The sequence below is a fragment of the Spermophilus citellus genome (assembly GCF_964194105.1).
Source record: "Spermophilus citellus genome assembly, chromosome: X".
Lineage (NCBI taxonomy): Eukaryota > Metazoa > Chordata > Mammalia > Rodentia > Sciuridae > Spermophilus > Spermophilus citellus.
The window spans coordinates 11,995,432-12,009,313 of record NC_138190.1 but is presented as its reverse complement, the minus strand read 5'-3'; the positions used below and the strand labels follow the sequence as shown (position 1 = coordinate 12,009,313).

Sequence of the window (13,882 nt, the reverse complement as noted above, 5' to 3'; positions counted from 1 at the left end):
AGCCCCTCATAAATGTAAAATAAAGATATTGTGTCCAGCTAAAATTAAAAAGTAAATATTAGGGGCTGGGGATGTGGCTCAAGCGGTAGCACACTCGCCTCGCATGCATGCGGCCCGGGTTCGATCCTCAGCACCACATACCAACAGGGATGTTGTGTCCGCCAAGAACTAAAAAATAAATATTAAAAATTCTCTCTCTCTCTCTCTCTCTCTCTCTCTAAAATAAATATTAAAAATTCTCTCTCTCTCTCTCTCTCTCTCTCTCTAAAAAAAAAAGTAAATATTAAAAAAAATAATAAATAAAAAAGGCTGGAGACATGGCTCAACGGTTGAGCGCCTCCTGGGTTCAATCTGCAGTACAAAAACAAAAAAAAAAAAAAAAAAAAAAAAAAAAAAAAAAAACATCATATTAGATCCAAACCCACAACTCAAGGCCTGGCCTGGCCTGGCCTGGCCTTCAGACAGTAAAGAGTCACTTGTAACCATACTGTTCCAGAGAAGTTAGGTGGAACTCATAGGGAAATAAACAGCTAAAAAGTTGAACTAATGCCTGGCTGCCACTAGTAAAGCCTGAGGGCTCCTGCCTTTGATCTGCCCTAATGAGAAATATAAACCCAAGCCCCACCACCATGCCATCATAAAAGGAGACTCCATTTAAGTACAATTTTCCAAAATAGGTAACTCTATTCAAAGAGAAGGTAGATTTGTGGTTACCTAGGACTAGGAGGTGGGGAAGGCAGGAATAGGGTATAACTGCTGACAAGAACATGGTTTACTGGTGGGTAATGAAAATGTTCTAAACTTACATTGTGACTATAGGCTGTGAATATACTAAAACCACTGATCTGCAAACTCGCAGTGGTCAATCTTATGGTATATGAATTATATCTTAATAAAGTTTGTTTTTTAAAAAAGAGATAACCTAATCATAATGTATTAAACTCTCCTAACTATAATCAAACTTTATTTAGAAGGCATTTAAGAGACAACCAGGGAAATCTGAACAAAGAATATCTGATGTTAAGGAATGTGCGGGCCAGTGAGGTATGTTTTTTTTCAAAGAGACCTTATCTTTAGAGATACATTATGAAATATTTTTAAAATGAAATGGTATGACAATTGCTCTTGAAAATCATCCGGGCTAAGAGGGAATACAGATAAAATCACTGGTGCTACGTGATAGGCACATAGGGGTAGTAGCCAGTCTACTTGTATCTACATTTGAAATTCTGAAAAATAAAAAAATTGAAGGAAAATAAAAACATTTCTAACAAGTACTTATTTTGTATCTGGCTAAATACATTGTGAAGAAAATCACTAAGAAGGGGGTAAGGTTAGCAAGTGGTCAATATGTATAATCTGGGTTTCTCCTTGCTTTTTTAAATCATGATAATAACATTAATTTGTTATATCTACATTATTCCACCTTCAATAAAGCCATTACCACCAGTCAGCAAATAATGTTTACACTTATTTACACAAGCATATCTCCATTACACATCTTATTTCATAGAAGACTGATCTTGGTTGAAATTTAAATATGTCAGGTTATAACTATCAAGAATATACTGTTATGCTTCAAAATTGACATATTAAAAAAAGACAGTTTATGAATTTTTCTTCCAAACTCTACTAGTCACTATTAGCCTTCAGTCTTATAAAATATAGGCACACAGGAATTAAATCAATTCCTCTCAGCTGGAATTTTGCATGAGAATTCAACAGGAATACATATATCTGAAGATAACCAAGAAGAACTACATGTAGGAAAATGCTGGTCAATTTTCCTCCTATATTTTATTTTCTCAGAAAAACCAGAGGTGAAAGACTTGAGCTGAAGAAAACAAGCATGAATTTGAACTTCTAAGGGTGTATAAAACATAAGGAGACTCCTCAGAAGGCTACGCTCTTGTCCTTGCTCTGACTCTAAAATAATGAATAAGCAATCTAAGGTGTCCCCTTGGTGCTATAATCTGCCATTTCAAGAACTGCTGCAGGGGCAGGGGTGGGGAAAAGATTTTGAGAAAGTAGACAGGGAAGATCATTAGGGTAGAGAAAGCGGGTCAGAAGAAGGAGGAGGGAAAAGGGAGGTTATTATGGAGTGATACTGATTAAATTTGCTATATGCATGTTCAAGTCTGTCACAATGAAACCAATTATTGCATACACTTAATATGCACCAAGAAAAAAATAGTACTGTTTCAGTTAATAAGGTGCAGGGTCTGGACCAATTTCTCAAAAATTCCCATTTAACCTCTTTGAAATAGAAATATAATTTTCCCAAAGTCATTGCCAATGTTTTTTTTCTGTGTGATTTATACTTGATAAGAAATTCCACGTTAGAGGGCTAAGGTTGTGTGTGGCTCAGCGATAGAGCACTTGCCTAGCATGTGCGAGGCCCTGGGTTCGATCCTCAGCACCACGTAAAAATAAATAAAATAAAGGTATTGCATCCAGCTGCAACTAAAAAATAAATATTTAAAAAAAATAAAACAAAAAAAAAAAGAAATTCCACCTTAGAAGAAAACAAACTGAAATCACAGAAGGTTGTCATATTCATTCTGTATAAACTATTTCTCATGATGTTTACTGTAATTCACATGAGAACAATGTCCAAGGACTCCATGTTCTCACCTGAAATGAAGGAACTTGGGTCTGGCTGAAGGGATCTGAACTGATTAACATAGTACTCCCGCTGTTCTTCTGTTACCCTCCAGGGTTCATCTGGGTAATTACTGTTGTTATCCTGTAGTTCTCTCTCCACTGAAAAGGACTTTAAAAAAAATAAAAAGGAAATGCTCAGAGAACCTGCTTTTAGTGAGATGAAGGAAAACACATCAACAAAAATGTTTTTAGGCATTGTACTTAATTTTTTCCCCAAGGGAATAAATCTAACTGCCTCATAACTATAATGTGACTGCAACATCAATTTATAGGTAGACATCAAGATTTATACATTTTGTTTTCCTCAATGCTATTAACAGGACTGAACATGAAATATTGAACCCCTGGTGAATAACAAGAAAATTTTCCAATGTCATGAAGGAAGGGTTAAAAAAGAAAAAGGTCTATCACTCTTATCTCCAACTATTCACCATACTCTGATCCTTTCAAATCAGTTGAGTCTATGATAAAATAATCCGGATTCTTTTTAAAACAAGAATAAAACCCACTAGAACATCTATAACTACATGATCATTTTTCTGTTGCATTCATACAGTGTAAATCCAGGAGTCAAAAGCTCCAATTGAAATCCTGTGTCCCAAGGTCCTGCATGAGTGGCAAGTCAATATCACAGATCCTGTCCTTCCACGTGTATAAGTTCGGGATAACACTAATAGAGCTGAGTGATGAAAACAATTGTCATGGTACAACAATAAACAGGGTAACAAGGGGTGCATCAGACCTGCCACTAGAGGGCGGGCACGTCAAATTTGAAGATTAGGAGCCCAGAAAATCAGAGCAGCACAGAAGAAAACAAAAGCTATCCCAGGCCCTGAGGAAAGAAACAAAAATGGTGATTCGATGATTGGAGGAAAAACAGCAAGGGCTTTGTTTAACTTTTCCCATCCACTCCAAGATTTAGGTGCTACTTGCCAAGGGCCACTTTCATGGTACCAAGAAGTGATCATCAGAACAGTGAACTTTAGGATAAAAGGAGAATAGGAAAGAAGCGGGGTGGGTGATTACTACTGAGGAGTCATCAAGTTGCCTGCTTCTGAGCACACTGACAGGAAACTAATCATTGGGAAAGTATTCTACCCACTATCTGCAAAAAAGACAGCAAACCATCTCCTTTGTCCCCAACCCCCATACACACAACATTTCAGAAATTAATGCTTCCCAGGAACACCTGTCTCCCTCTCACAATGTGGGGAAGAAAGAAGGATGTATAAAATTTTGAGCTGTGATATAACCTGGTGATGTCATATTTGAAGTAAAATATCACTCTGATACCTGAAACCTTGGACTAAAGGTACTTTGAGAGGGCTGGGAGAATGAGATGAAACTCTGCCAGTAGAATGCATATTCCTAGAAGTGCCAAGTAGGAATACACCCAGCAGAGGGGCTGCTCTTGAAAGAAAGCATCTGTCCCTTTAGGACAGTCACAAGGAAGGTCACATAAAGGAGATGGGAGATACATGGTTGTTAGTCATTAATAATCATTATGTCACTTTCTACTAGATTAATTTCTACCAAATGTAAATCTAACTATTTTTAAATGCCCAGGAAGTTACTGTCTACAAGTTAAGACCTTGAGTTCACAGAGTGCTTTGACATTTATAAAGAATTTCACACACCCCTCTTTTTAGTCTGTCCAGATTTTTTAAAGGTAGGCATAGCAAGTATTACTTATTATCCTTTTTCCAGAGATCCTAAGGGACTGGCCCATGTGTTAGTGAACCCCTGCACACAACAAATAATGACCTCTGTTTTTAATCTTTGGTTCAAAGTCAAGTTCCTGCATATCAGTATGTTTTTTTAACTAGTTTGCATCTATTGAATTTTTTTAAATCTCTATCATTCTAATAATAGACAAGCAATATAAAGAAAGAAAGCAAGAAAAATTAAAAGAGTACTCAACAGACCCACAATTTCCAAAATGTTCCTACCAAATTCCAAACCTATGCCCTAGCAGCACTTTCTGAATGAACCCAGATGTTTAACAGGGTTCAGAGGTAGAACACAGGATGGAGGGACGCCAGCTGGAACTGAATTGGATTACAGGCCACATTATAACATGGAGAACTCACAGGAGTACTGCCCTTCAAGTCACCTCTGACAGAAAGAGTAAGAGCAAAGGAACCAGAACAGCGGGGTGTAGACAGAAGAGACAAAATGAACACTTAGGAGTCAACAATGAAGTGGGCAGTGGTGGTTCATGAAGCAGGCAGGATAAAGGTCAGAAGATTGGTCCCCGAACTTCCCAGTGAATAAAGGCACAGAGGTCTCCATGCTGAGTGCTGGTCTACTGCATTCCCTGGTTGTGAAATGGAAGTTCCTTATCCCCAGGAATACACCACTTCCCTCCTGGTAATGAAGCTCCCCTATCCAGTTGTTAATGTCAGTCCATGTTTGCTCTTTTGCAGACCCATGACCACCTTCTCTTTCTTCTCCCTATCACCTCACACCTGGGGAGCCTCAGTGGTCTCTTAGTAGATCTCAAGTCTATTCTGACCAAAGGAATCAGAAATGAACAGAACAGAGTGATTGATTCCTCTGCTTACAGAGATGACCAATCCACTTCCTCTATCTGGCCTTCAGGACCCTTAAAATCCAATGTCCCCCTTGCTCACCCTCAGCAGGCTTCTGATTGCCCGTGTACTCACTGTTTATAGGTCAAATTTATGTCTTCTCCTCAGGACACGTTTCCTCTGATGCAAGCTGACTCAAAATTCTGCAAGCCCCAATGCCCCAAAGGCTCTCCACGTATCTCCTGTGCCCACAGCAATAATACAAGGTGTTGCCTATTCCCTGGCCCATCTACAAAGGTGGAGCCAGCAGCCAGAGGTGGACCAAATGACCCACCACATGCCCGGTCTCACCTGACTGAGTTGGGTAAGGGTGGGCGGGCACACAGTGCACTAGCCTTTGAGGTGCTCTGGCACGGAAAGCTCTTCTCTTCCAAGAACAACTTAGGCCAGATGCTCATTCTTAGAGATGTAGATAAGAAGTAGATAGCTTAACAAGTAGAGAAAGAAGAACCTGAACAAATGAAGAGCAGAGCCATAATGTGGAGAAAGGGCCAGTGGGATTCAAGAGGGGGTTAGAACCAAGGATGAGAAGAGCCTTTAAGGAGCAATACGCGAGTAGGGGGCAAGGAAGGCTACTGACAGTGCAAAGGAAGAGGCCAGGAAAGCAAACTCAATGCAATTAGGCAAGGTCCATGATGACAGAGCAAGCATGAATAATCAAAAACTCTACCTTTATGGACCACTGGGTCGGCTCCCTAGCTCTCATTTCTTTGGATTCCAATGAGAACCCCAAACCCTCTTCCTTTTCAAGAAAACGTAAGTTATCAAGGAAAGCTTCTACTCCCTAGAACCAAAAAGGCATTATGACAAAGAGAAAAGTCATATGAACACTGTGTAATCCATGCATAGTGAGGTCCTTCAGTTGTGTTCACTAAGTGTGCTAACCTACTACCCTCTCTTTCCCCTTGCTCCTAAATGTACATTTTTAATTGGTTTAAAAAAAACAAATCATTTGTGTATTCTTTTAAAAAATATGTACCTTTTTGATAATTATGGTGAGCATTACATAGTTTGAACATGTCAAGTGTTCCTAAGTATCTTCACATAGGTTTCAGCTTGGAGGGCTAGAATCACATCAGATACTCCTTTAACCCACATACGGTCTCTACCAGGTACATCACAGATACCAAAAGCATCTGAGGTCCACTTATTGACAGGCTTGACTAAGTTCAGGAGCATGTCTCACATTGCAACATATAGATATGGAAACTGCTCTGTGTTGTTATGAATGAAAGAAAATCTCTGAGTCCATTTTATATTTTAAAGTTTGAGAGCTATCAAAACAAAACCATGTCCTGTACTTCACCTATGATCTAATCTTCATGGAGGTTCTCAAGTTCCATATCTAGTAAGCATCTGAAGTACCAAATAAGGGCATATGGAAGGAGCAGATGACCTTCCACACACCATTAAGCTGAATCATGCCAAAAGAAAGCTGATCTACTACAAGAAGCAAAGTCCTAGAAACTTGAGTGGATCAACAGTGACTTGAAAATGCATTCATTCAATAGATACTTACTAAATAGCAACCATATCCCTTTATGACTACAGATGGGCAAATAGATTCTTTTTTCCCAGGATGTCTAGAATTCAGTGAAGAAGAAAGACATACAACCACAAAACAGCAAAAAATACTTTAATAAGATACTCTAGAACTTTGCTACTCAAAGTGTGGTCCCCGTTTGCATCAGTACCATGGGAGACCTGTTAAGAAATGCAGACTCTCAGGCCCCACCCCACACCTACTAAATCAGAAAGTCTGAGAGGGATCTAGCACTGATCTAACAAGCTATCTAGGTGATTCTAAGCATACTGAAGTTTGAGAAGCAATGCCATAAAATATGCAGGGCAAGGCAAGGAAGGGAAATGGTATTTGCGAAGACACTAAAACATAAAAGAAAATGGCCATTTGATAGTAGTTCCTTTGGGCTAAATATAGACAGAGTAAGCTGTCAGCACAGCATGGATATTAGTGCAGATGCCTCAAGATGGTACAGACAGAAAGCAGAGCCCAGAGTTACCAGGCTTAGACTCTGTCTTGAAGACACTAGAAAACCACAGGTAAGTATTAGACAGGATAATTAAATAATCATATTCAAGTTACAGAAAGATCTCCTCAGGAGAATAAAACAAGAGACTAAAAAAGCAGGAAGAACAATTATGGCCATATCAGAAACCTGGAACAGACGTCAATGGGGCCCAGAGGTAAAGAGGGACTATAATGGGAATAGGAGAAAGAAAAAACACATGACCTCAAGCAGCAGAAGGCCTATTCCAGGCATCGGAGTATCTTTTGTCAGCAGCTAGGGACCATCTCACCACAGGACCCACATGCATGGAACAATGTCCTCCAACAGAATCACAACAATCAATGCAACTTTTTGGAAAAAGATCTAAAATGTCAGTCACTTAAGAGAGAATGGCTAGTTACAAAGACTGAAGGCAAAGATGAGGGTGAATGCTCTTGGAGCCTTCGCCATACAAGTAGAAACCAGAACCAGGAAAAGTTCTGTTTTTGCACACACCCTAAAAGGCCTCCCCAGTTCAATTGCAGCTGTAGTGCTTTTGCTGGCTAAGTACAGATATTTGCTACTTGATGCCAATTTTGAGCTCTGCAAGTGTTTTTAAGGAAAAAAAAGTAAGAGGAGAGAGAAATCTTCCACATCTGTCTGCTTAAGCCATATACATATGGTTCATTATAGTTTCTCGAGACACAGGAGAATTGGATTTGCTTGTATTTAAAACATTCAACCCCTTGGTTTTGTTTCAAGTGAAATGCAAGTATTTGGCACTGCAAGTTATTATCTCTAGGGAAAACTGGCTATTTAAAATGAAAAACACTTCAAACAACTCATTAAAAAGTAATACTATTAATAAAATCCCAAAAGGTGGCATTTATCCCCAAAGTATCTTTAAAAATCAAGTGAAGTTCAATAATATGAATTGCAAGGAAGCATTGTCAGGCAGAACATAAAAAGGGTGTGTATTTTGTTTCAACCATAAAACATTTCTGCTTAGAATATAATCCCAACCCAGAGGCATCCAGTAAATGCTGCTGCCTCAGTGCCCAGCCATTTCACCTATGAGTGTATGATTATCTTACAACAATGTCCTTTTGGTATATTAGCAAAAACAAACCTTCTGGAGAAATGAAAACTCACACCAAGCCCTCAATGAATGTGTGAGGGCATTTCTCCTGCCAAAAATACTTTGGAAATAAGAGTACCATAGGGTGATCACTGATCAAAACGTGATCTCATATATTAAAAAAAGTCAGAGGACTTAAATACCTAAAAATAAAGAATGGCTAACTGGCTGATGAAACAACTCTATCTATAGCCCAAGTGAATATTAATCTGCCTAAAGAAAGATCACAGCAATTGGTTAGTCATGGGGCTGAAAAACATAAGAGACAAATGATGGCAGTGCTGGTCTGTGAGATTATGGTGAACATCCTCTGATAATTCACCCCCAACTATGCCTGGTATAAAGGTGTCACTGAGTGACTAGTCAGCCAGAAATGACATTTTCTGGCATCCTTCACAATTAGATGCAGCCATGTTAACTGAATCAAACTCAATGCAATGTAAGCACCAGTGGCAGGACCAAAGGAAAGATGGCAGTCTATGAACAGAAGGAGCTCTGATACTGGAATCACCATGTGGAGCCAGGTGAGGTAGTGCACACCTATAATCTCAGCAACTTGGGAGACTCCGGCAAGAGGATCACAAGTTCGAAGCCAGCCTCAGCAACTTAGTGAGGCACTGTTGCAAAATTTAAAAAATAAAAAAGGGATAGGGATGTGGCTCCATGGTACAGGGCCCCTGGGTTCTCAATTCCCACTACAAAAAAAAAAAGTCTGTTGAATCAACATGGGGAGGAAAGACACCTAAGACACCTGCCAGACTGTTATATGGGTAAGAAATATATCTACCGTGGTAAGTCATTAAAATACAGGGCACAATTGTTATAGTAGTTGTTCCCCCAATTAATCCATCCTTCAAACAAAGCTAAAAGGGAAAAGAAGATCTGCCATTCCTCCCATCCAGCCCCAATTTTTATAGACGCCTTTCTGTTTCGTTAAAATAGGCCCATGTTTCCTGAGTTAGGAGGGGATTCCCAGGGAAGGAGTACAAAGTTCTTTTTAAGAAAAGAGGGCTAAGATGAAACGGGGAAAATAGTTATATGAGGAATGAAAAAAAAAGGAGCTAGAAAAGGAGATAGAGCTCAGCTATTCTGTCTCAATAGTAAACCATTCTACAATACACTCAATAAATTATGTTTACACTCTCTCTCACCCTTCCCCACCACAAGGAAATTTTATTTATTCTGATTAGTGCTATATCTCTTGTTCTTGGAAAAGTAGCACATAGGAAGCACTTAATAAGTACTTGTTGAACAAATGAGCAAATAAAAATGATTGGCATGGTGGCGCAGGCCTATAATCCCAGAGGCTCAGGAGACTGAGATAGGAGGATTGCAAGTTCAAAGCCAGCCTCAGCAACTTAGGCTCTAAGCAACTCAGTGAGACCCTGTCTCTAAATAAAATACAAAATAGGGCTGGGGATGGGCTTGGAGGTTGAGGGCCCTTGAGTTCAGTTCACAGTACCAATTTTTTTTTTTTAAAAATTATTGGATAAATTGTCAATGCCAGTCTGAACACAGAAAAGTTAACATGAGATCTCCTAAATTGACTGAAAATGAACCTATGTGTATTTGTCCAGCGATATTACCTAATACTGTAAAGACTGGGCCATGTTCAACTTACCAAAGTTAGACACCTTTTTTGTAATTCTTTTTTTTTTTATTTTGAAATAATTATATATTCACAGGAAGTTGCAAAAAATAACTTCTGTCTTTTTCATGGAAATGAACCCACAAAGATGTCTTTCACCCCATATTGCCAAGCTAACTTAGTGATCTAATTTCACCAGGTTAGAAAGTTGATTCTAAATCGTTGGAATCTCTCTGGGCCTAATGTGCAACACATAGTTGCTTCTTGTTAAGATAAGCTAAATTTTAAAAACTATCACCATAGATATAAAAGAATATTATAGGTAACCAGTATTCACTATTTTGCTAAATGTCAGGCACTGTAAGTACCCAATACACAATGATCTATTTTCATCTTCACAACAACTCTGCAAGGTAGGACCCATTATTCCCATTTGGTAGAACAGGAAACTGTGGATTAGGTAAGAAAAGTAATAAAGACCACAAGCCTGGTAAATGACAGAGCTGAAAATGGGAATATGAACTGAATCCTTAGTATGTACTCTTGATCATCAAACTCTATGGTTTTTGTTCTATTCACCTAGAAAAACACTTCCTTTCCAGAAAGAACCTTATGCAATGCCTAAATCATTGAAGCAATTTTGCAGACTGATGCTCTGATATTGAGATATGAATGACTCTGCTATATTTTCACCTTCCTCCCCATCATCTGGTATAGTTTGAGACTATTAAATTATACAGACAGAATACTTCTTATTTCCTCACATAATTTTTGCATGTCAGCAGCATCTGGCATGTTTTCACATCATGAGAGAATCCTGCAGACAGCCAATGATACAGATATTTAATCGTTTTACTGTTTTCTGGTATGTGGAACTAACACTATTTTGATTAACATAAGAAATGCTTATTAGTAATAATTATCTCCAGTTCTTCCATCAAAAACCAAGGTCTACTGCTCCAGAGAAATTTTTCCTTCAAAACTGTCAAGATTGTGCCCTTTGCTTAGAAGAGAAGGCCAGGAGAAAAAAAGCAGTCAGCAATAAGAGAAGACTGACAGGGCTATGGACTTCTACAAATGATGTAATGATGTTCCCACATCCATCCTTGCTGGACAGGTCAAGGCTGCCTATATCTTCTCCAGTGTGTCTTCCCACTTGCTCACAAGGAAGCCTGAGTTCAGCTGGAAAACAGATGCACCAAGAACTCTGGTTGAATAAAAGGAATACTTTAGAGAATGAGGCCACTGATTGAAGATACAAATGACACACCGGTTCTGAAGGCAGACAGACTTGGGTTCAAATCTGGGATGATCACTTACTAACAAGTTAACTTCCAAGTCATCAGCTTCTCACGTCAAAAGTACTCCCGGGGGCCTACAGGGCCGTCCCTCACCCCAGACTTGCCTCCCTCCCACTCCAGGCGCTAACCATACCAACCTGCTTTCAAGTCTTCAAATATATCTAATCTCCATGCCATATGTGGCAGACTGGCTCATTCAAAATCCATCCCACCCCTCTTATATAACTCTTCACTGCACAGGCTGGCTAGCTAAAAACTACACTGCTGAAATATTCTTGCTGCTAAAATTCCACATGAAGCTTGGGGTCCACTAAACAAATAGACCCATGGAAGTTTGATTCAGAGCTGAGTTACATGGTGAAAGAAGCCTTCATTTGGCTCACCTAGGTCATTCATGGCATAGAACTGGATGAAGTTATGGCAGCAGTTTCCCAATGCTGTAGCCTTCTGCCTGTGGCAGAGGCAAAACTTCCTTAGCTTAGCATCTCTGTTCAACAGTGGAGTTTTGGAAATTGTTCCTGCAAACTCTATTCTGAGTCTCTACTTTCAGTTCTTCCAAAGATATGGCAGGCTACCTACACTCCCTATTATAAATCACTATTTGCTTAAACTATCCAAAGGAGATTCTGTTCATAATCAATCCTAAAAGACAGTAGAATGAATCAGACATAACTTTCCTATGTTTATATATGAATACACAACCAGTGTAACTCCACATCAGGTACAACCACAAGGGATCCTAATAGAATAAGTTACACTCCATGTATGTATAATATGTCAAAATATACTCTATTGTCATGTGTATATAAAAAGAACAAAATGAAACAAACAAACAAAAAGATTCCTGACCAACACATGCCCTTTGTTTAGGCTCTTGCCACTATTTGAAATACCCTCTCCTCATCTCCCTGCTCCATTTTGCTTTGCCTACTTAAGTCTTAGTCCTTCTTCATAGCTCAGCTCTGGTGTCATTTCTTTGTGGAAGCCTTCTCTCACTCTTCAGCCTGAGGTCAGGTTTTCCTATTATGTGCTACCAGAGTACTCCCTTGTCTTTGCAGCAATTGTTGGCTTTGAATTCTACATGCGTAGATGGGATCATCTGATTCTAATCCGTCTCCCCCACTTGACTACAAGTACCTTCAGAGCAAGTTTATAGCCTTCAGAGTATCCCTGCCATGGTGGCTAACTCACAGGAGCTACGTAGTACTTCCAAATGGATGAATATAGGACATAATATGTACCATACAAGATTGTTGAAAGAACTGAAATAGGCCATCCCAGCACTGAGATCAAACAAGTCATCAGTTAGTAAACACTACTGTTGTTGGTACAGGTAAATGGGAACATAACACTACCTGTTCACCTGCCATGAAGAATACTGAAGAACTCAAAGGCTGAAATGGTACCATATTGATTGAGACCCAGGGATCCTGGGGTATAAACTAGAAACAATCACCACTTTCTTTCCCAGTTTTACAAAGTACTACCTAAGCTGGACATGGTAGTGCACACAGGCACTCGGAGGTTGAGACAGGAGGATCACAAGTTCAAAGGCCAGCCTCAACAACTTAGCAAGACCCTACCTCAATGAAAAAAGAACTAGGGATGTAGCTCAGAAGTAAAGCACCCCTGAGTTCAATTCCTAGTACCAAAAAACAATCAATGCCAGGCACAGTGGTGCATGCCTATAGGCAGGCAAGGGGTTCTCCAGAACTGAAAAGAAACTGGTATTCCTAACATCCTTCAAGCACCTCAGGTGCACATGACCTGGTCTTAACCATTCAAGGAGCAATTTTCCACACACAATGCAGTGTTTCTTGGATCCAGAGGAAAAGAGACACTAGCATCCGGCTTCAGTCTAGTAAAAATGGCAAACCAGTCAGAAAATGCAAATGGCCCAAAAGAAAAAAGAACATATACTTCCCAGAAAAGGGCATTTTACAGGACATCTATAACATTAAGATCTTCTACTTCACTAATAAAGAAATATATGCTAATTAAACTATACCAAGATATCATTTTTCACCTACTAGATAACAAAGGTCCACAAGTTTGTTAGCACGTTGCATTTGCAAAGGTATTGGAAAATATACATTTCCATACACTGTAACCAAGGGTGTAAACTGCAATAGCCTCCAATTCGAAAACTTCTATAAAAAATTAGAAATACGTAGACATTTTCACTCAATAATCCCATTTCTAGGAACTGATTCTATATATCTGCAAACAATGATATAATTTCAAGTACTAGAGATGGCAAGAAAAAGGAGCTAGTTAAATGATTTATGGAAGATACACATACAAAATACTATGTGTATATTTAAAAAAAATAAACAAGCCATTTGTGTACCACTAAGAATGTTAGTAAAACTTGTTGTTAAGTAAAAAATGCTAAGTGTATGACAAATATATAGTATGCTACCTACGGATAAAAAGGTTAAACTCTCTGTACATATTACCTATAATTATTTTTCCATATCACTAAGATTCACACAAAAACTTATATAGAAAATGTTTGTATAGAACTACATAAAAGAAATAGGTCATATCCATCGCCTCTGGGATGGGTGAGGGGGGTGGAAAGACACTTT

At 38.9% G+C, this 13,882-nt stretch overlaps 1 protein-coding gene across 3 annotated transcripts in view; it reads right to left on the bottom strand.

Moving 5' to 3' along the window:
- Nucleotides 1-13,882, bottom strand: part of REPS2 (RALBP1 associated Eps domain containing 2) — a 216,049-nt gene that overhangs the window by 98,088 nt on the left and 104,079 nt on the right. For all 3 annotated transcript variants that reach the window (XM_081278301.1, XM_081278302.1, XM_081278303.1), the window contains exon 6: nt 2,635-2,773. In XM_081278301.1, coding sequence (XP_081134427.1) covers nt 2,635-2,773 — 139 coding nt within the window. The remainder of the gene's footprint in view (nt 1-2,634; nt 2,774-13,882) is intronic.